The sequence below is a fragment of the Anopheles moucheti genome, chromosome 2 (genome assembly GCF_943734755.1).
Source record: "Anopheles moucheti chromosome 2, idAnoMoucSN_F20_07, whole genome shotgun sequence".
NCBI classification, from domain to species: domain Eukaryota; kingdom Metazoa; phylum Arthropoda; class Insecta; order Diptera; family Culicidae; genus Anopheles; species Anopheles moucheti.
The window spans coordinates 6,051,959-6,072,615 of NC_069140.1; the positions used below are offsets into that span (position 1 = coordinate 6,051,959).

The window sequence follows — 20,657 nt, forward strand, 5'->3', positions numbered from 1 at the left end:
CTGCCAGATTTACCCTAGCGGGGCATTGTACATAGAAGGATGAAAGGGATAGGACTGTCCAAAATAGGACACTGTCATAAGCTGTGTAAATGAATCGAGACTTCGGGACTAAGGAAAGCTACCGCTAGTAAAGGAGCGATTGATAGAGCTCGTGAAGGGATAAACTTTAACTATCTCTAAGCAAGCGTGAAAACAAAAACTAACCATAAGTACACAAAACTGTTCTCTGTGTGTATGTGTGCGTGTGTGTGTGTGAGCGTGTTGTTTGTTTCCGATAGATATCGATGATAGCAAGCAAAAACAAAACCGAAAACGTAAAGCTTTTAGGGCAGCCAAGGCTTCTGGCCCGGTTGCCCTTAACAGAACACTCCTTTAACGACAGAACAAAACTAACGCAAACAACACAACTGTTAAACTATAAAAAAGAATCTCTAGCAACAGAATCTATCGACGTATATATATACATGTAACTCTTTCAGTTTCAAAATTCAATAAACGAAAAACATACATACGGTGCACTTGGCACAGACTTGCTGCTAACCACACTAATTCACAGAGAGATATCGAACAAAGATGCAAAGCTACTGCAATCGAAAGAGGAGGGTTGTAGTGAATGCAACAAAAGGAATGTAGGTAAAGAGCAACACACTTTGAAAAACACACACAAATCTCATTAGGCTTAAGTTCCTTGGAGCGTTTACTGAGTTTGTAAGATTGTGGAAACGACAGTTCGTTGGGATTTTTTCGTTTCATTTTGTTTTAGCAGCGTTAAGTTAAATTTTATTTTGTATATAAATTTTAGCAACCGTTTTAAAGAAACTAATAAAAACTGAAGAAATGTATCATTTTAAACATGCAATGTGTGCTGACTGTTTTTTTGGCTGAAAGGAATGATGCAAGCACTAATGCAACTGAACATATTGGGAAAGAAATAGACAGATTTCTCACAGCTATTACATGCACTGATTTGGAATTTTAAACTATTTTATAAAATATAAATATAAACCCAACATAAATAATTCATTAAATCGTAAAATAACCTAATCCTACATAAGAAATTGATAAAAAAAACCGCTTACCTGTAATTCTTGAAGACCCAACCGTCCAGGATGTCACGGTTATGTTCTCAACTTTTCTTCACCACTGATGAGCTAATATCGGCTTCATGCTGTATCGTTTTATTTTACACAATTCAGTCAAGGCACTTTTCAACGAAACCAAATATAAAACTAGCACTACCGTAGACGTACGATCCCAAACACATTGTCATCGATTAGGTACCGAGACAGATGTACCGAGAAATGTTGAATCGTAACAGTAGTAAAACCCATCGTCATCCGGTTGGCTGTCCTCGGGAAAACATTCCACCGCAAATTGTGGCGAAGGTTGATCGACTATGGAATCCGCAGCAAAACTATCAAATATCTCGGGCAATACATCGCAGACCGGATCGGTCCTAATCGGCATTTCTTCCGAAACCGTTTCATCCAAAAGCTCACACGGAACTACCTCCGGTTGGTACTCGATCAGATCGTCCCAGCTGTTCAGCTCGGTCTGTTCGATAATGTTCATGTTGCTGGTTGGTAACGCGTGGCCTTTCTGCACGTGGCGCTTGAAACGTCCCTGCGTGCGAAACACTGCCTTGCAAATTTCGCACACAAAAGGATACTCACTCGAATGGATTAGCGTGTGCTTCTGTAGCTGATACGGATGAACAAACTGCCGGGTGCAAACGGTACATTCGTGCTTTAGGCAGCTATCGCGATGCGTTTTAGCATGGTTGCGCAGCGTAACTTTCGTTAAAAACTTCTTACCACATGCATTACATTCGTACTTCCTTCCGGAGTGTACGTCCAGGTGGTTGCGCAGATCTCGTCGGCGTTTGAACCGTTTACTGCAGACCGGACACTCCACGTTCTTATCGCTGTTGTGGGTAATTAGATGCAATCGTAACGCACGCCTCGATTTGCTAGTGTGTCCACATACGTGACACACGGTAAGTTCCAGCTTTGTGCCAGAAACCGACTTTACAGTGGGACCACTTGTTTTTACTTCGTGTTTACGCCTGTGCATGGTAAGGGCCGATTCGGTGGACATTGTTTCGCCACAAATATCACAGACTAATGTTGCGATCCGCTTTGATGTTTTGCTTCCCACCAACTCACAGTTTCGTCGATGTTTCTTTAGCTGAAAACAACTTCCAAACACCTTTTCGCAGTCTAGACACACCCATTGCAGGCGTCCATCTACAACGCGTCTGCGAGCTTCCGGTTTCTTCGAGTTACTCACTGCCGATTCGTTCGATTGAGCTTTGTTCTCCGACGGATGTTCTAAAGCATCGCTGGTGTTTTCGATGTTTTCTACCAAGTTTTTAAAGCTTTGCTGTTCGTGTTGAGGAATAAAGTTGCACTCTTCCAAAGAGAGCGCCGCGTATTGGCTGGCCTCTGGTTGGTTTGCATCAAACACAATCTCCCGTTCCAGGAAATGCGTTGCCTCTACTAGCTGAGGACTGATTTGTGCTGGTACAACAGGAGCAATTGGAGCTAAAATTAAAAAACTTTCTGTGTAATCATGACGTTCACACTCCACATGGTCTAAAGCTGCATTATCGTCTACCAATTCCATCAACCCAGGTTCGGGAGTTTGTATAGAATTCAGCATTTTTGAAGTAGTTGATTCGCCCAGCACACCAGGTGGCAGCACGTCTCTGCTCGCAACTGTAAAATCCATCTTGAGATCCACAAAATTTGGCATACCGTGCCGTTCCGCCAGCAGAATTGCAATACGCTTCTGTCCTTCTTCACACACCGAGCGGAACTTGCAAAATTCCTCCAGGAAACCATTGCACCTGCCACAGATGTTGGTACACACGTTTGTCCCGTGTGTTTCGGGTATTCGCAAATCGTTTATTATCTGCAGGTGAACATCCGATATGTGTACCATTTGGGCATTTTCTCGTGCACAGAAACGGCATAGAGGTAGAAGCAAGCTTGCCAGTGCATTGTAATCGTACGGGTGAACATTGGTGTTATCCTTCAACAACAAATCGTCCACAACCGATCCAATGATGTTATCGATGATGTTGAATTCGACTAAATTCAGTTCCTTGAAGAAACACAACAGAAATCAGTATAAAGGATGCAATGTGTAGCGTATGTGATCTCTAGTAAACAATACTTACTTCCGAGGATTCATCCATTATCGTTCGGTAGCAAATTGTACAAAACCTCACAAAACAAACATCGCAAGCACTGCACTGCACGAAATACTTTACAAACTTGGATATTTCACTCAATACACACCATGCCGTTTTAGAATAAGAACTTAAATGATGTTGGCACAATGCAATCCGCACACTTTTGGAGGTAATGTAAACAATGATGATTGCTGTTAACCGTCAACACTTCACTCGTTTTTCATTTACTTTTTATCAATTTGGTAACAACTTCACGTGTGTTCGATGAAAATAAAACTGAAATATACTTTAAAACAATTGTAACACTCGAAATAAACGTTCTTTCTGTGTTGTACAAACAGAAATGAAAGAAAGGGCAGTGTTGCCAATTATTGTTTGATGTTTCGTAACGTCAAACCAGCTGTCAGAATGTGTGGTCAATCGCGCAACTGTTGTCAAAACTCTCGTCAAACAATTTTGTCAATACAGCGAACGACGCTTCTGTGGTCCGCGATTTTGCCACAGGAAAAAAACATACATACTCTTCATTGTCTAATGCTCATTTATTAGTAGGTTAAGATTAAGATATCATGGCCGAATTGTGGTGGGTAAAACAAGCGTTCAAAGTGGTAGCATTACATCATGTCGAAATACGCTCACGGGTACGGTTTTGTTTCCTATGTTTCCATAGCAATCTATTGGCATGCCGGCTGTGCTTGAAGAAGCAGTTCCAGCTCCTGCCAATGTTCCCGGCCAACGAACCGGTCAATGATGAGCTGCTGCGGAAGATACACGAATGTGCTACGGTGCGAATATCCTACGAGTACGATCAGAGTTCCGTCATCTGCATCAAGTGCATCGTGGACGTGGAACAGTTCTACGCCTTCAAGCAGCGGTGCGTGGAAAGTGATTTGTTGTTTCAGAAAATGCGCCTAGACTGTAGCGACAAAGGTGTGGATGAGAGTGAATTTGAGAATGCCGTCTTACCGGAGGCAGCATTTATGGAACCCATCACTAATCTGGAAAGTCCACAGCAGTATGATGGAACGAAACCGATGGACAGTTTTATTGGACCCTCGAAGCTGGTGCGTGTTGGCTACAATTACCGCGTCGTACGCGTGAACGACGAGACAGATGTGCTAGTGTACCACAAGCATAGGTTTTACCAACCAACGAAAGCCATCGAATGGAATCGGTGGGTTTGTGTGGCAAATGGTTCCCACAGCTGTCCGGCTAGACTGACCATCTCATCTAGGGAGGGTTTTCCTGTAGCGTTGTTCACTAAATCTATACGCCATAACCATCCCGATACGATCGTGCAAGAGATAGGTACTACGGAACCTTCCCAAGAGGAAGTAGTACAAATACTACCCCAGTGTACGGTTGTTCTGGACTGTAATCAACGAATGCGCCTACTATCCGGAGGATATCGATATCGGTTACGAATGGCTATTTATGGCGTTGGAAAAAGTTTATGGAGTTGCGTTCAATCCGACTGTTCAGCGACCATTGAGTTGTCGTACGAAGATTTCTATACATCTGCAACGGAAGATCGAACACACTCGCACGGAGCGGAAGAACAGAATGTTCCTCCAACAACTTCGAATCCAAGCACGGAACTTATGCCTCAAAGGCAACCAAAGCAAACGCGTGGGAATATTGGTCTCAACTACCATGTAACTGATGGCGTACTAGTGTACAGTGGAAACTACTACAAGCCCCATAAAGCTACTTCAACAAACCAAACAGATGATGCCACGAACCATGTGTGGAAATGTATGGTAACTGATTGTGTCGCCAAAGTAAGGAAATATTTAAAGTATGTAGCAATGATCAACAGCAATCATAATCACGTTAAGCAGATCACTAATAAGATATCGAAACAAACCATACAGCGGGGTGTTAATTATAGTCTATATGTAGAGGAAAACGGCTATGTTCGATTGGGGCATCGTAAGCAAAAGTACACTTTTCAGAAACTTCTCCCAAATGGCACCTCCGAGTGGGCCTGCAGCTGGAAGGGTTCGGGTTGCACTGCGATGTTACGAATGCTACCAGACGAACAACTCGTCTATAGTGCCAGCATCGAACCCACCATCAAACATGAACATCGGGTAGGGAATGTGGTTGAAAAGTATTTCCCCACCATCACAACAGCACAGAACAGCGAAAAGAATTTATGGAACTCTTCCTCCTATGAGCTTTTGTGGAACCGCAACAGTAAACCGATCATCCTACGACAGCATAACCGATACTACGGACGAACAGCATTCACTAACGGCACGATCGTGTGGCATTGCGTTCGGGCTATCAACACCCACTGCGAAGCGACCATCACGATGCACAAGTCCGGTGACATTATTACCGAAAATTTGGTCCACGATCACGAAAAGAGCCGCTTAAATGGTCTAAAATCCCGATCGCTCGGGCAAGAACATACTACGCGTGATATTTTTGCTAGTCCCGGTCCGGTGCGCTTGTTAGCCGGAGGCTTCAATTACCGTCGTATGCACAACGATCAGCTAAACATCGATATCGTTGTGCACGTGGCCCATAAGTACTTATCGGACGGTCCCGAAAGGAAAGGCTACCACTGTATACTGCGCGACGAACCGCAAGCCTGTCCCGGAAAGATCGTTCTCACCAACAACGCCCTCTGTGCCGAGATCGTGGCGGCACATAATCATCTGGCTCGTACGGTGCCGAAGACGGTCGAACCGGAACGCACCGCGCAAGTCGTCGTAGAAGGACCCAACTATGAGCTCATCTATTCGATGACCGGCCGGAACTGTTTGCTGCTGCACGAAGGACACGTCTTTCGCGTGTACAAGCTGCTGGAACCTACGCAAACATCTCGGTGGCGTTGTATACACGCAGAAGTCGGATGTAAAGCGTTCCTGAGTGTGCCACTGACGCTCAGCAAACCGGCAGCAATGGATGCTCAGCCGCATGATCATTCCCGGGTAAAGCATGACACCGGCCATGCGGCCGGTTTGGTAAAGGTGAAACAAGAAATTGTGGAAGAGCCTGAGCGCAATAGCTACGAGGAATCACCACGATTAAGACCGCGAGTTGTACGGGAAGCCGTGGATGCGGAGGACGTGAAACGATCGCTAGCACTTATCAATCCAACCACATCAGACTCCAATCCGTTGAGTGTGTTCCAGGACATTCGCGGAACGTTGATAAAGGAGGAGATGAAACGCGAAATGTTGCAGATTAAGCCCGACCCCGATGCGATGACCTGCTTCCTGAATGGCCACCTTTACGTGCGTCAGTTCGAAGATCTCGAAACGCTCGATGCACCCGAATGGATGTGTGCGTTCCGCTGGACGCTGAGTTGCAGTGCCCGGTTAAGTGATCTCTCTGTCCACACGCACGAACGGTTTGCCTCCGTGCGTACGAACGATCGGTTTAACATGCTGAAAACATTGATCTCACACGGGTTGATTGCCCAGCGGGGCTTAATCACACAGATGCCCGAACGTCGGAAGGTGTCCGAATACGAGTTGTTACCAAGCAATGGGAATCTTTCGCTCATAATCGACGAGAACCGCTATTATTTCTACAAGGCAAAGAACAACGGGGAATGGTTGTGGCGCTGCGTACGTTACCGCTGGCAGGGGTGTAAAATCGGTGTGGCCGTATCACATTGCTTCGGGAAGTACTACTACCAACCGTACGGCAAAACCGAACACGTACATTCCTCCTAAGGGCCGAACCCGAACCCATCGCGTGGATGGGATTTAATCGAACCATAACCGATTAACTGAACGGTAAATTGTGTAGAATGTCCTTTGAAATGCGTAATAGGTGTATTATTTCATAGATTTATGTTAGTTTTAAAAAATGGTAGGTTAATTTCTTTTAGCAGCTACTATTCCAATTTAATTTGAATTTTAATAAAAGCTACGGTCACTAGTAGGGAAATGAGCTTGCGCAAAACACAGAGGACGTTCTTGGGCCCGTGCTAGGAAAGAGCAGTCCGTGAATAGTCAATCACGTGGCACACAACAAGCCTAGTAAGTTTATCAGTAAGCTAGCATGACATCGAGTGACTTTGTGAATAAATTATGGAAAATTAGTGAAATCTACGTTAGAAAATAAATGTGCGATAATTTTTGTTTGAAAACGGCGTCCTTGTTTCAATCTTTGGGTTACAAAATGAATCCAACAGACACAGCAACAAACAGCAATCGTTTTCGATGTAATTTTCATAATTTTAAGTTTATTTAGATTCCTGTTCTTAGAAGAGACAAATGAAAAGTAGCTCAATCACAACCTCCGGGGGAGCGCGCCAACGGGTACACTAACAGTGTTCTATCCCGTTCCGTTTTCCGAGCAAAGTGCGCCGACAGTCCCAACATTCCAGTGCTACACCTGCTAGTATCTTTATATATGTATAGTTACCATCATTCGGTAGTAATGCTTTGTCGTGTCCTTCGCAGCTTCTTAAACGTTAACACTTTTACACACGATTGTGTCATAATGGCAAACAGTCAATGATGCATTAAAGATAAGGTGAAAAAATAAGACACGAAATAGAATTCAAAGGTGGAAAAATTACGTGAGCTATTTACACAAAGAGAGAAAAGAAAAGGATTAAATTCAAGTTCGGGCCGTCTCATAAGAATATTTGGGTTTCATCATTCAACGAAACATTCCTAAATATTGACCAGTCTGAGTTACTTAACCAAAAGAATAGAATGAAATAGAAATACATCGCAAAAAAACACGCATCACACGCTCTCTCAGTATACACACCCCCACGACGTACGGAGATCGGTTAATTTCCAAAAACGAAACTAACCGAAAGAAAGTATACGATTTAGTCGATTCTGACTCTGACTCTGTAGCACACGGGGCTAGGTGCCCGAGAGCACAGAACAAGCAAACAACGATTGCAATTACTACTTTATACAGATCGTGTCACCAGAGTGCTGTAGCTACCGACCTGTTTCTTCTACCAGTCATCAGAGGAACTGTCCACATTTTCCACATCCTCTTCGTCCTCTTCTTCCTCCTCTTCTTCCTCTTCTTCCTCTTCCTCCTCTTCTTCCTCGTCATCTTCCTCCTCACCGTAGCTATCGGAATCCGAGCCGCTGTAATCGTCGCCCCTGCGCGGACGCCTCAGATACAGCTCAATCATATTATCGAGATCGGTTAGGCGGCGTTTCGCCTTCTTCGTATCCGAATCAAGCACTCGCAGATGATGCAGATACTCGTACGTTCGGTTCGCTTCGGTTTGTCCTTCGCCCGTAAACAACTTCGCCGTGAACGAGCGCAACTTCTTCAGCAAGTAATTGTAGTTGGAGGCCAGCTTCTTCACCTCCAAGTACGGGCCGGAAGTTAGATGCCCGTAGTCCAGTATCATCCATTCGCCCGTTGTAATACACCAGGTGAACAGTGAACGACACTGGTAGATCTTCCGATGCGTTTGGCAGTCGATGGTGGCTGAACAGTTCTGGCACGGTTTGGGTTTACTGTTGCCAATATCGTTGGCCGTAAACTGCAGCACCGTGGTGCAGGTTATCGTTTCCGTTAGAGGACATACCTGTAAATGAACCTTGCGAGTTCAATCTATGCCCACAACCCCTTCTCATTGAACGCTTGTACTTACGTGCGTTAGTTCATACGCCGAATCCAACAGGATTCCATACTTTTTGCTTTCCTGTGCGCAGATATAGTTGGCCACGTGGAACGAAAACACTTCCATGTCGAAAGAATTTTGCGTAACTACTACTGCCGGACAATTGAGCTTATCGAACGAGGCCTGTGAGATGATTTGCATCTTCGAGTAACAGGAACCGTGCACCTCCATTGGCAGTGAGGCATGATAGCCGGGCGAAATGCAGTCATCTACAAATAAAGGTAAAAACAAAGATCATATGAGCTTGTTTCATTAACCGCGATATCATTAAACCGTGGCCCTTACCATCCTCCATCGTTACCACGGAGTTGGCATCATCCTCCTCGACGTAGATTTTGACTATCCTTTTCGTACAGGTCGGCATTTCGGTTGCCGTTTTCGATGATCCGGACGATGCATCGACGCTGCCGGACCGCTTGATCGGTAGCTGATTATCACCATTGATGTTATTTTCGTTGTTTGACTCGTCCAACAGCAGCAACTCATTTGCCATCCTTTTTGCACTTATCTTCTGGACCGCATCCATGAAAAACTTCGGAATGTCTGGAGTGCCTGTCTCGCCGCTCGAACCTGCTGGAATGCCATTGCCGGGCGAAAGTATCTGTATGTAGTCGCGCGGATCGATTGAAACATTGCGTTTCATCGGTTTCATCGGAGCACCAACTGCGGCTGCTGCCGCGGAGGCACCCGGCGCAATTCCACCACCACCAGTGCCACCAGCGACCAGCACTACTGAACCACAACCGGGCTGCCCTTGCGATGACGGTGAGCGATGTCGATAGTACGAAGGCGAACGAATACCAGGCGGTGAGCGCAGATATCTATTACCAACCGGCGAACCACACGGTGATCGGAATCCATGGTTTGGTGAGGCTCGATGCAGATGATGAGTAGTTGAGATTAGATCCGCATAGCTGGCATGATAATGTGACGCACTATAACCGGGCGCTGTAACGCGGGCCCGGATTTGGTTTCGCAACCGGTTGAACGGTTCGATGTTTTCCTCGCTGGTGGGTTCCTCGGAAAATTCATACTTCTTGTCGGCCAGACGTCGTTTGCGAAAGGCGCTTATCTTTTCGCAACGCTCATTATCCTCCGAGAATTCGTAGGCTTTCGCAGCAGAATCGGTGTCCGGCTCGAGGCCGGACGCTTCGGAAGTGACTTGGAAGTTTGCACCATTGGCACCGTTTACAACGCATTGCTGTAAGGGCAGCTTTGACTGTTGGTGAGCAATTTGCGCGTTAGGAACATAGGACGAGTCGGTCAGATCGAATCGTCGTCGCAGTGGCGATCGCGAAATTGATGGTGCCAGCGCAGTGGTTGAGGAACTAGCCGTAAATGACATATCACACATGGGTACAGAGGGCGAACTACCGCCGCATTGCAGATCGACGCGAGTTACGAAAGATTTGCGCGGTGGTGGAACGATCGATACCGGTTTCGCCGACGGACCCGCCATAGCAACGGACGACGCCGAACACGACGCACCACCGCCACCACCACCGGCGGGTGCGCTATCAAGTCTTAGCTCTATGTTTGTGTTGTTACGATGGTTCATCAGTCGCACTTGCGCCATACCCGGTTCGGTGGTTGATTCCTGCTGCGCCGCGGAAGCAATCGGCGAGGTAATGATGAGCTCGTCAAAGTTATCCGGATAGCTTCGAATGGAACACTTCGTTTCGTACATATCAGTCTCGTATTCTGCGAAATCCGCAATGATTTGTTCCGCAATGCTCAGTTCCGGATTGAGCAGTGTAGTAGCAGTGGCCGGCCCTTCGCAGACTTTTGCCGACGTTTCAACTTCACTCTTCTTCACACCGCTGCTTTCGTGTTGCTTCGGGACGGCGGATGCGTTGCAGGGCGCCATCTTTTTGCACTCGTCTGGCAGCGCATCCTTCTGCGGGATGACATTTCCCAAATACTTGGAGCTCAGTGTGGCGGAGTGGCCCACACATTCTTGGCTTCGGCTTGTGTCCAGCTTCACATTGATGGTGTGAATGATGCTGTTCTCACTCATAATCACGTATCCAGGACAGTTGAGATTGAAGTTCGGATTAAACCGAGGACCTGAATCGGTACCACGGTACTTCATGTGGATCGTCATGTTACAGCCAATGCACAGAATATCCTGCCGCTGTTCGTCACCTTCGTGCGCATCGCGTACCTGTTTGCAGTCGAGACAGCCCAGCTTCGGTACGCGCACCATCGTCACGTACGATTCCGAATCTTCGTTCAAATTACCACCGTGCACGATCAGCAGTTGGCCGTCCGTCTTCCATTGCGTTATCGATACGGACTTAATTTCGCCCACTCCGTGGTCGTCAAAAAGGCAAACGTGAAAATATTTACTCAACAACACATGCGGCCTGTAAATCCAAAAGTAAAGCCTACGGAGAAAGAGCGGATAGTCAAAGTAAGGGTTGATAATCATCGGGAGTGCAAGACTACGGTTAAGACCTACTCATATTTGTGGATGGAGGAGAAATCATTCGCAAACGCTTCATCATAGTCGTACGATAGTTTGTAACTGAGCAGAAACTGTCCACAGCTGGTCAAGCCCATGAAGATATGTCTGGAGGGTGCAAAACAAAAGAGTAATATACGCATTCGTACTAGTGATTCACCGCAGCACTAAATTTCACTTACCCACTCAAAAAACAGTACGGTACAATACTTTTCAGACAGAACTGTAACTGTTCTGGCACCTCCTGAAATGGTAGCTGGTGGGACCGCTTGTTTAACCCCGTGGAGAGGTAGCCCGAATGCTCCCGGTTCAGCACCTTCAGCAAAACATTCTGCGTACCGTTGCTGCTGTTGGATCGGGTAAAGAACCGATGTCCGTCCAACGAGCGCAACCGTTGCATTTGGCTAATCCGATCCACTTCCTCATCAAAGGGTGATCGGTTTGGATCCATGCTGCTACTATTTGCCTAGTTACTTCTGTGCACTGTATATTGCATCCTACTACTAGTTCATCTTTTCACCAAACCTTTACCAAACAACCACTGTTGCACAAGTGTTGCCGAAGCCTGATTCGATGTGTCCTTCGCGACGCTCTGTTTTACACGGAAAATGCAACTCTGTCTGGCAATGATGATGGTGGCGATGATGATGATGATCTACCCACCGAGCAGCAGAACAGAAGTGCGGTGTATGTGGGCAGCTCGTGCGTAAAGGAAAAAAGGCTTTCTTTACGTTATGGGAGTACCGTATCACCCGCACCTCACCGTGCAGTATGCATATTTGCGATTGATTCCACTGTTGAAGCAATTTGCTTCGCTTCTAACCGTATTTTTCACGAACCTTTCTGCCCAGTGTCGATACAGCAGAGTTTCGTGTTGTTTTCTGCTTCTCTTACCTCCTGATGCCCGTCGTAACTTCTCTTCATCGATACATGACGCACGCACACACATTGACAGTCGTTAACGTCAAGCGTGTTCTTGTCAAAAAACAACAACAAAATTGCCAAAACGCTTTTCCCACAATCACGGGAATTGTTCCGCGAATGCTCAACGAGCTTTTTACAAGGAATTTTACAAATACACCGCGGTTTTCTACATTTCCAAGTCTGCTGTAACGCCCATGGTTTATTTCTTTTTCGCTCAATGCCTTGATCCTGATTTGGTTAGAGGTCCTTTTTCTTCATCCGGAAAACCGATAACTCTTTCTTCATGACAAAAATCCAACAAAATTGGTTGAATCACATCGTGCCTTGAAAAATCCTTCGAATAGCCGGCAACGTCTGACGATTGGTTAGTTACCTATAATGTTGCTTGTTTGATATTTAGTTCTAGATCTTTTCGCTCGTGTTTCATATTGTATGCTGAAGTTGGTTCGTAAATAAATAAGCTTCATGGATAGAAATCAGTAGAGGGGTTCGTTTCATTTTCCAGTCACGACGTGCGACATGCTAATATTACACGGCAAATACTTAATTCTAAACAATCACCACAATCACCAGCGCTCATTGGGAATCGCTAGAGCTCGAGCTAGAACTTTCCGTAGACATAACTTCCACATCATCCTGCGATGCATCTTTGTGCGCCCGTGTGTCCAATGAAACCGATCCACCACCGGAGCCCATCGACATATGCAACTCCCCGGAAGGATGCCATGCAAACTGGTTCTGTGCGGATACCGGGATCTCACCGCCGGCTCCGGCACCACCCGCTGCTCCCGACACGGACGTGTTTCGATGCATCTCGTTCAAACTGTTGGGCTGTTGCAGATTGTGTCCATTGATGTTGAGATCCGACTTTCCCAGGAATCCTAGTCGCATCTCAATGTCTGTTGGGTAAGGGCGGCGCAGATCACCCTGCTGCCAAGTAAGCGGTGCACAAATCGCATGTGACGCACTGATGCGGTGGGCAAACTTGATAAGCTCCTCCGAAGAAACTGGCCTTTTGTTAGCCTTCGTAATACTGGCCAGCTTTTGTCGCGCTTGGAATATGGACGTAGCAAGAATTTGTTCCGCTTCCTTCAGCTGCTTCTGAAGCTGGTTGATCTCTTCGTCCTGTTTCCGCACCTGCTCCCGTAACGCATCCATGTTCTTCTCAATACCAGCCTGTTCCGCAGCTAACTGAAGGGTTGATTTCAATTCCTTATCTTTCAGGACGAGCAGTTCGACCAGCTGTGCGTGATCGGTACTGGACATTTTCTGTGCCTTCGGAGCGATGGTGTTCTCGATCAGTTCCCTGCACACGAGGTAAGGAGTTGCATTTTGGGGTATACCTTACAATATCCACACGGAGTATTTTCACCCCAAAGACCGTACTTACTTGGCAACGATTTCTATATCGTTTATGATGGCCAGTAGCCGCTCTCGCGTGCTGAGATGATACGAGGACATGATGATATCGCACGGCACAGATTGTTTCCCGACGGAGTAGCCGACCAAACAAATCAGAAGTTTGCAATCCTGGGATTATGTTTTGCTGTCACCGCATAGTTAGGTTTACTTGATGGCATCGATTCCTTCCGCAGCACCGGCTAATGACTGTTGTAAGGTTCTCCCGCTGATAAAAAACTCACAATTATTTTCTGTTTTTCATTAATGTAATCCTATTTTACAAGGTCAAAATTTTTAGTAAAGATTCCTTGTTTCGTTGTGCTACAAAAAGCAGGAACAAATTGAATTACAATTTTACCCTAAGCTGCTGCAACTGTCAGAATAAACTCCAATATGGCCTCCAATGACAAATGTGCAGAGCCTGTTTCATATTCATGCCTGCCATTTGTCGCGTGTGGGCAATGTGTTTTTGAATCAAAACATTGAGTTTCTTGCTGCTAATTTGCGATCGCAAAATGCCGAAATTTCAACATTTAATTGTGGATACTGCAGCATTTGTGAAAAATTTGCAGCTTCAGGTGAGTAGCTTGTTGTAATCGAACTTTCAAAAACTCCGTCGCGTGGTCTATAGCACCATAAGCTAACAACGTTTCCTTTCGCTCACAGAACTATGCCGAGAACTGCTATACCGTACCGGGTGTCCTTGCCGAAATCCGTAACGATCGACAGATTAAGTCCTTGGCCGTGCTTCCGTACAATCTGCAAGTGAAGAGCCCGGACCCCGATGTGTTTTCGCAAGTAGTAGCAATAGCAAAGAAAACTGGCGATTATGCTTCGCTCTCGATGGTCGATCTGCAGGTTATTGCACTAACGTACGAACTGGAAACAATTCACGTAGGGCGTGAACATCTGCGTGATGAACCGACGCCAGCCATCACGGTAACCGCCGATACAAAGCCAGCTGCTCTACAGGGTACAGAATTGTTGAAGGGTTTTTATGTTCCGTCGAAAAAGGATGAAGACCACGACGAACGGCAACAGGACAGAACTGTTTCTGAGTCGTCACAAGAACATAATGAATCTGAGGATCAAGAGCAATCTGAGTCGGTTTCTGAAGCAGTTACCGATGAACAAATCGAAAATGTGCTTGGTTCAGGAAACGAAGAGGAAGATCCCGACGATGAAATTTACGAAGAGGATGATGATTTCGAGGATGAAGATGAAGATGAAGATGACGACAACGACGACGGTGGATGGATAACTCCCAGCAACATCAAACAGGTCAAACGTGACATGGGAATGGATCTGCACGAAGAGGCACCAACAACCGTGGCCTGCATCACAACCGATTATGCTTTGCAAAATGTGCTGAAACAGATTGGCTTGCAGGTTGCAGCACTGGACGGTCGTATCATCAAGCAGGTACGCACGTACATTTTACGGTGTTATTCCTGTTTTAAAACGACACCAGATGCGACAAAGACGTTCTGCCCGAAATGTGGCAATAGGACGTTGAAGAAAGTAGCCGTCAGCTTGGACAGTGAGGGTAAACAGATTATCCACATAAACACTCGGCGGCCGCTGACGGCCAAGTACAAAAATCGACCAGTGGCTAAGTTCGATGGTGGGAAGTATGCTACCAATCCGCTGCTGTTCGAAGATCAACCATTGCCACAGCAACGCATCTCGCGGAAGGCTCGTTCGAAGACAAACGCCCTTGGGGATGATTATACGGCCGGTTACTCTCCGTTCGTGATGAGGGATGTGGATTCGCGTTCGGCCGTACTGCGAGGATCTTCGAATCTGAAGCAGCGAATGACTAACTATGCGTATGACAACAAACGTCGAGGGTATAAGAAGTAGACAGGCGGAAAGGTACCGCATTTAATGTGGACATTTGCATCAGGATTAAGTTAAAATAAACTTCATTTTGGTTTTTTTTGAGGTTGAGATATAAGATTTATTGGAAAAGAATGCTATCGAGGTCAGAAAAGAGAGAAGGTTACGAGAAGGTATCCAACGTTCTTTAGGTCTGCTTATATATTCCAAGCAGCTATGTAATAAAGGCAAATACATATTACTATGCTTATATTGTACCTTGTTATTCAAACTCATTGAGACATGGACCAAGGGGCAGGGGATGGTCTGCTAAACCTCTCCTCTGTGAATTGCTCGTAGGATCTGGTACCTAACACGAGTAATCACCGGCAAAAGTCCGATCCCACGCCTCCTCGTGGCGCTGCTGGATACGGACATACTGGGCCTCACTAACTCAGTATGGCCTAACTAAGTTGGGGCGGCTGTGGGCCGCGAGATATAGGAACTGGAAAGAGGTGTTAAGCATACGCCACTGAAAGGTCTACCCCAACATCTGTTGTGTCTGCAGGAGGCCGCGAGATGTAGGAACCGAATGGTGTAGTTAAATTCGCCTGCCGTCAACCCTAACATCCGTTGTGTCTTTGCAGGGTAGCAAGTGATAGGAACTGAAAGTGTTAGGATCTGCAAAATGGAGGCGCTGCCACTGGACGTTCAAACCTAATAACGCCGCGCTCTTCCGCAGTACCACGTGTTGTGGAATGTAGACAGTCCATTCCTAATATGCGTTGTGTCCTGCAAGGTGTGGGGCTGAAATAGTGGTTACCATGAGGGGTTCCGGGAACAGGGTAAATCCGGCCCGGCCCCAAACGATCTAACCACTATAAGTAGGCCATATCATGGCAGAAACTTGCAGTCCTGGGACTAGTTGTTTTGAACGCTATTGACTGCGCACCACCTCCGCAGTCATGTGAGGCCAATGCAAGATTGGGGATAAGCGCGGTGCCACCTGTGTGCCAATGCGCCGTATCTCCAGCATTAGGTCAGTGAGTTCTCTTCATGGACTTGTTATCCGGAGTCTCGCTCACACAACTACGATCTTTTCGGTTCGTAGACAACTTGATATGCGCCGTTGTAAGGGTGCGCCACGTGGGCAAACCCGCCACTGCAGCAACAGACTTGTGAGACAGGGTGCGCGAAGGTTGACTTTGGGGAAACATGGAGGTGCAGCCCCTCCATCCTCTAGACTATACGCGGACCGTACATTGCCGATCGCGAGGGGAGTAGGCTGAAGCACAGGTAATTCCACTGGTGACTCTTGTGTGGAATCCGTGATCATCTCGAACGCCTCACATCTAACTAATGATCACCACACGGCGCCGTGGGTGTTTTGTTAGCTTCTTAGTAAGGACAAATGTATCCAGAGGGCCTATCGCTGACGTAAATGTCCTAACGGGCCATCCGGCATAGGTTCCGAGGTTTGAAGAGTTGTTAGTCTGTAGGCGCTCCGGCGAATCGGGCAGTTCCCTGACTATGGTGGTTCCTGTTTGAGCAGGCTTCCTTGGCTAAGGATGTGGGTTCTCTATGAAGATTCTCTTATCTGAAAATCCAAAAGACAGAGACATGGTCCAAGGAAGATCTTCGTTCGAGCGTTTTGCCAATTCAAAGTATGCTGACTTCGGATTTTTTAGTACAAATGTCCAGTAACAAATTCAAAGCCGTATCCGCTTCCGACATTAAATTAATCTTCTAATCGATCAAGCATTTTTGCAATAATAAACAAAAAGCCACTTTGTGAGAGAACTTTCCCGGTTTTTATTGCAAACAGAAATTATTTTTCAATAATTTGAATAGATATTGAATCACTCCCAGCGGATTGAAACGACAGTCTGCACTCCACCAAACTGGGTGCCGTGTCATCAAGTTGCGTCAAATTGGTTTAGGTGTCAAAAATAATAAAAAATACTGCTGATGCGGCGGAACCAGCAGAATTTCGGTAAAATCTAGCTTTCGTTAGTTATCCTGTGTTCTTCTCTCTTCTAGTCAATAGGAAATCAGGTACGTGAGGCGTCTCTCGCTATGGATTATGTATAACCGATTATTGATCTACTTCCTTGTGCTTTTGGTTGATTGTCGGCAGTGATATTGTGGGTGGTAGCCGAGTTCCCTTCATCAGCAGTGCACCGTTTCAACACGGCAAAATGGGCCTCCTGTACAGGGTTCGTGTGCGAGTCATCAACTGTTTGATCTTCTTCTTGTTGGTAGTGTTGCTTCCCCGCTTGCCACCGAAAACTACATTCCCATTCGAAGGATTTAGGTGAGTGGCGTTACTGGTGGGCTAGCGATACCATCTTGCCGTGTGGCAATATCCATTACATAATTGAATCTTTTTGTCATATTCATCAATTGCCGCTTAGATTCGCCAAGCCACGCGAGCTGAAAGGAGCACTAGAACCCACGAATCATCTGGACAATGCGGAACGACTGTTTGAGGGAAAGATCTATGGTCCGGAAGCTTTGGTCGTGCACGGAAAGGATCTATTCACCACGATCCATGGTGGTGAAGTAATTCGCATTAATGGCGAACATATTACGCACATTGCCAAATTCGGAAAACCATGTGGTAAGCGAACAATTGAACATCCTCCTGATAAACTATTCCGAACATAGTTTTCTAAACAGCTCCATGTCTTTGGTTGTAGAGTTATCATTCGAGGAGGAAACATGCGGTCGTCCGTTGGGACTAGCTTTCGACACGAAGGGATCAAACCTAATCGTTGGTGACGCCTACTACGGTATCTGGTCGGTTGATCTGACAACGGGCAACAAGGAACAGCTCGTTTCGCCTGACACCGTGTTAGAGGGCAAGGGAGTAAATCGTAAGGGAAAACTATTTAACAGCGTAGCGGTCGCTCGCAATGGCGATATCTTCTGGACGGATTCCACTTCCGACTTCACGCTGCAGGATGGAGTGTTCAGCGTTTTTGCCAATCCTTCGGGCCGTCTGTTCCAGTACGATCGCAGCACGGGCAAGAACAAAGTGTTGCTGGATCGTCTGTACTTTGCCAACGGTGTGGCATTGAGTCCCAATGACGAGTTCGTGCTGGTGGCGGAGACAATGGCATCGCAGATACGTCGGTACTATTTGACGGGACCGAAGGCCGGTACTGATGATATTTTCATCGATGGTCTGCCTGGTTTGGTTGATAATCTCGTGGCGGACGCGGAAGGCATTTGGGCTCCATTGATCCAAGCCGCTGACGATGAGAATCCTTCGCTTCCGCAAATGTTGTCCAACGTGCCGCTTATCCGCAAGTTTGCGATTCGTATGCTAGCCTTAGCTGAACTGCCCATGCGGCTAATCCACCAGGTGTTCCCTAATCTGCACACGCAGCGTATCATTCATGCGATTGGCCACTTTGAGTCGCTGATATTCTTTTCCCCAAGTCGTCAAACCGTCGTGAAGATCAGCTGGAGTGGCCGTATCCTCGGATCGCTGCATGGTTTTGACGGTAGCGTAGGAAGCGTGTCGCATGTGGCCGAACTGGGAGACTACCTGTACTTGGGCTCACCATACAATAAGTTTTTGGCACGCGTTCCCCTGCCGAAGATGCCAAAGATTGAGGTCCGCGATGTGAAGTACAAACCGGCAACAGAAACACCGGCTGCACCGAAACCGACAACAACAACGACTACAACACCGAAACCGACGACTACTACCACGACTACCCCGAAACCGACGACTACTACCACGACGACACCGAAACCATCGACAACAACGACTACCCCAAAGCCGGCTACGACTACGACTCCTAAACCAACAACGACTACTACCACTCCTAAACCAACAACGACTACTACCACTCCCAAACCAGCAACTACTACTACCCAAAAGCCTAAAACTACGGCCACTCCTAAGGCGACTACTACCACTCCAAAACCAACAGAAGCTCCGAAAGTGACCACCGAAGTACCAGTGACAGCGAAGAAAGACGATAAGAAACCATCTGCATCGCAGCAACCGGGAAGCACAAAGGAATCCCCAACAGAGCCGGCCCCAATACACGAGAAAGTCCCCAACGATACTCCGAAACCGAAGCAGGAGAAACTGAAAGTGATCAAAAAGGGCGGTGAACAGGGAGAACTATAAGACTAGCAAGATCAGTGACGCACAACAAATCCTTCATGTTGATCATGATCATCACAACTGCATATGCACAACACGTTCGTCAAAGGACGCGTGAAACGCCAGTGTATTGAAATACCTCCAAGCAAAATGCGCAAACAATTTACGTGCGCGTACTCGGTCCACTCGTTTGGAGTCACCGACAAAATGTCCGAGGGCAAAGCTTTACATACTAACGTTACCGTAACACCGTCAAACAGTCCCTGTGTTGAGGGAAGGGAAGTTTTAAAGCAATCATCAAATGCCCCATTCCGCATGAATGGGAATCGTCCACCAGAGTGCAGCAACCCCGGACGGAGAGGGTAGTTTAACTTGTAGCAGCTAAAAGTCCAACATTCTTGATAATTTCATTCCATGAGTGAGGTGTATGTTTTGTAAAAGTCTGTTCATTCCTACGGGATTTTTTTTTGCAACCCAGTATATACTCTGTTTGTGCGTAGGTAGGACCAATTTGTTCCGATATATTCATCCATTTTGCGACAGGCGGGGCCAAAGTTGGGGCGACAAAGGCTTGGAGCATGGAGTGAGAAGAATGTTCACTTCCGTCATTTTTCTCCCAGTAGAAAAATTTGGCAGCGATTAGTGATCGGTTAGATGTATTATAGGTTTAGGAGGGTTAAAATTAATGCTGGAAAGGAAATTGTGAAAGGTTACACTTGAAATTGATTTCATACTCAACTGTTTTGTATATTGAATTCGAAATTGAACTAATTGTATAATTGAACTCTTGGCACTATTTATGGATTAATGTTTCCGACTGCGGTCACGATGGCGATGGAGAATATATAATTTTTTTGCTTGGGTAATTTGTCTTAGTCGTGTTGTACTCGTAGAAAAGAAAGTGCGGTGGATTTGTCTTTTTTTGTGCAGGAATGTTACCGTAGAGTTTTATTTTGAAACGACCAACAAATGATGTTGTAAATTTTAGTACATTTGTTTTGAACGGAGGTACTTTTTGGTACGTACTGTAGCTGTCAAAACTACAGCGCTGCACTGTTTGTAAACAATATTTGTTTCCCGTTTCCTGTGCGGCGTACAGAAT

The 20,657-nt window shown here is 46.3% G+C and overlaps 6 protein-coding genes across 6 annotated transcripts; 3 read left to right on the plus strand and 3 right to left on the minus strand.

The window, feature by feature from the left end:
• Positions 1 to 1,205: 1,205 nt before the first annotated feature.
• Positions 1,206 to 3,378, minus strand: LOC128297239 (zinc finger protein 558-like). Its single transcript, XM_053032848.1, has 2 exons — positions 3,182 to 3,378; positions 1,206 to 3,105 (listed from the first exon to the last, which is right to left on the minus strand). Exons 1-2 carry the CDS (start codon positions 3,197 to 3,199, stop codon positions 1,267 to 1,269), a joined length of 1,857 nt encoding a protein of 618 aa, XP_052888808.1. The 5' UTR covers positions 3,200 to 3,378; the 3' UTR covers positions 1,206 to 1,266.
• A 387-nt stretch (positions 3,379 to 3,765) lies between these two features.
• Positions 3,766 to 7,282, plus strand: LOC128297708 (uncharacterized). The gene is made up of 2 exons (XM_053033394.1): positions 3,766 to 3,779; positions 3,867 to 7,282. Exons 1-2 carry the CDS (start codon positions 3,766 to 3,768, stop codon positions 6,886 to 6,888), a joined length of 3,036 nt encoding a protein of 1,011 aa, XP_052889354.1. The 3' UTR covers positions 6,889 to 7,282.
• A 57-nt stretch (positions 7,283 to 7,339) lies between these two features.
• Positions 7,340 to 11,800, minus strand: LOC128310088 (uncharacterized). Its single transcript, XM_053046638.1, has 5 exons — positions 11,472 to 11,800; positions 11,287 to 11,397; positions 9,111 to 11,212; positions 8,796 to 9,034; positions 7,340 to 8,729 (listed from the first exon to the last, which is right to left on the minus strand). Exons 1-5 carry the CDS (start codon positions 11,738 to 11,740, stop codon positions 8,139 to 8,141), a joined length of 3,312 nt encoding a protein of 1,103 aa, XP_052902598.1. The 5' UTR covers positions 11,741 to 11,800; the 3' UTR covers positions 7,340 to 8,138.
• Positions 11,801 to 12,399: 599 nt separating this feature from the next.
• LOC128297360 (mediator of RNA polymerase II transcription subunit 4) lies at positions 12,400 to 13,735 on the minus strand. The gene is made up of 2 exons (XM_053032988.1): positions 13,604 to 13,735; positions 12,400 to 13,519 (listed from the first exon to the last, which is right to left on the minus strand). Exons 1-2 carry the CDS (start codon positions 13,672 to 13,674, stop codon positions 12,790 to 12,792), a joined length of 801 nt encoding a protein of 266 aa, XP_052888948.1. The 5' UTR covers positions 13,675 to 13,735; the 3' UTR covers positions 12,400 to 12,789.
• A 334-nt stretch (positions 13,736 to 14,069) lies between these two features.
• LOC128297629 (RNA-binding protein NOB1) lies at positions 14,070 to 15,627 on the plus strand. The gene is made up of 2 exons (XM_053033309.1): positions 14,070 to 14,192; positions 14,281 to 15,627. Exons 1-2 carry the CDS (start codon positions 14,130 to 14,132, stop codon positions 15,475 to 15,477), a joined length of 1,260 nt encoding a protein of 419 aa, XP_052889269.1. The 5' UTR covers positions 14,070 to 14,129; the 3' UTR covers positions 15,478 to 15,627.
• A 1,759-nt stretch (positions 15,628 to 17,386) lies between these two features.
• LOC128310657 (adipocyte plasma membrane-associated protein Hemomucin) lies at positions 17,387 to 20,421 on the plus strand. Its single transcript, XM_053047354.1, has 4 exons — positions 17,387 to 17,487; positions 17,570 to 17,746; positions 17,847 to 18,052; positions 18,132 to 20,421. The coding sequence occupies exons 2-4, from the start codon at positions 17,631 to 17,633 to the stop codon at positions 19,577 to 19,579; spliced, it is 1,770 nt and encodes a 589-aa protein (XP_052903314.1). The 5' UTR covers positions 17,387 to 17,487; positions 17,570 to 17,630; the 3' UTR covers positions 19,580 to 20,421.
• The last annotated feature ends 236 nt before the right edge of the window (positions 20,422 to 20,657 follow it).

What these genes read in the sequence shown, in the direction of transcription:
- LOC128310088 (XM_053046638.1), bottom strand. Translation starts at nt 11,740, where the DNA reads ATGGATCCAAACCGATCACCCTTTGATGAGGAAGTGGATCGGATTAGC. An exon ending in TCCTCCATCCACAAATATGA is followed by an intron (nt 11,213 to 11,286) that starts GTAGGTCTTAAC and finishes CTTTCTCCGTAG; the next exon opens with GCTTTACTTTTGGATTTACA. An exon ending in CGGCGTATGAACTAACGCAC is followed by an intron (nt 8,730 to 8,795) that starts GTAAGTACAAGC and finishes GTTCATTTACAG; the next exon opens with GTATGTCCTCTAACGGAAAC.
- LOC128310657 (XM_053047354.1), top strand. Translation starts at nt 17,631, where the DNA reads ATGGGCCTCCTGTACAGGGTTCGTGTGCGAGTCATCAACTGTTTGATC. An exon ending in TTCCCATTCGAAGGATTTAG is followed by an intron (nt 17,747 to 17,846) that starts GTGAGTGGCGTT and finishes ATTGCCGCTTAG; the next exon opens with ATTCGCCAAGCCACGCGAGC. An exon ending in CAAATTCGGAAAACCATGTG is followed by an intron (nt 18,053 to 18,131) that starts GTAAGCGAACAA and finishes CTTTGGTTGTAG; the next exon opens with AGTTATCATTCGAGGAGGAA.
- LOC128297629 (XM_053033309.1), top strand. Translation starts at nt 14,130, where the DNA reads ATGCCGAAATTTCAACATTTAATTGTGGATACTGCAGCATTTGTGAAA. An exon ending in TGAAAAATTTGCAGCTTCAG is followed by an intron (nt 14,193 to 14,280) that starts GTGAGTAGCTTG and finishes TTTCGCTCACAG; the next exon opens with AACTATGCCGAGAACTGCTA.
- LOC128297360 (XM_053032988.1), bottom strand. Translation starts at nt 13,674, where the DNA reads ATGTCCTCGTATCATCTCAGCACGCGAGAGCGGCTACTGGCCATCATA. An exon ending in GATATAGAAATCGTTGCCAA is followed by an intron (nt 13,520 to 13,603) that starts GTAAGTACGGTC and finishes CCTCGTGTGCAG; the next exon opens with GGAACTGATCGAGAACACCA.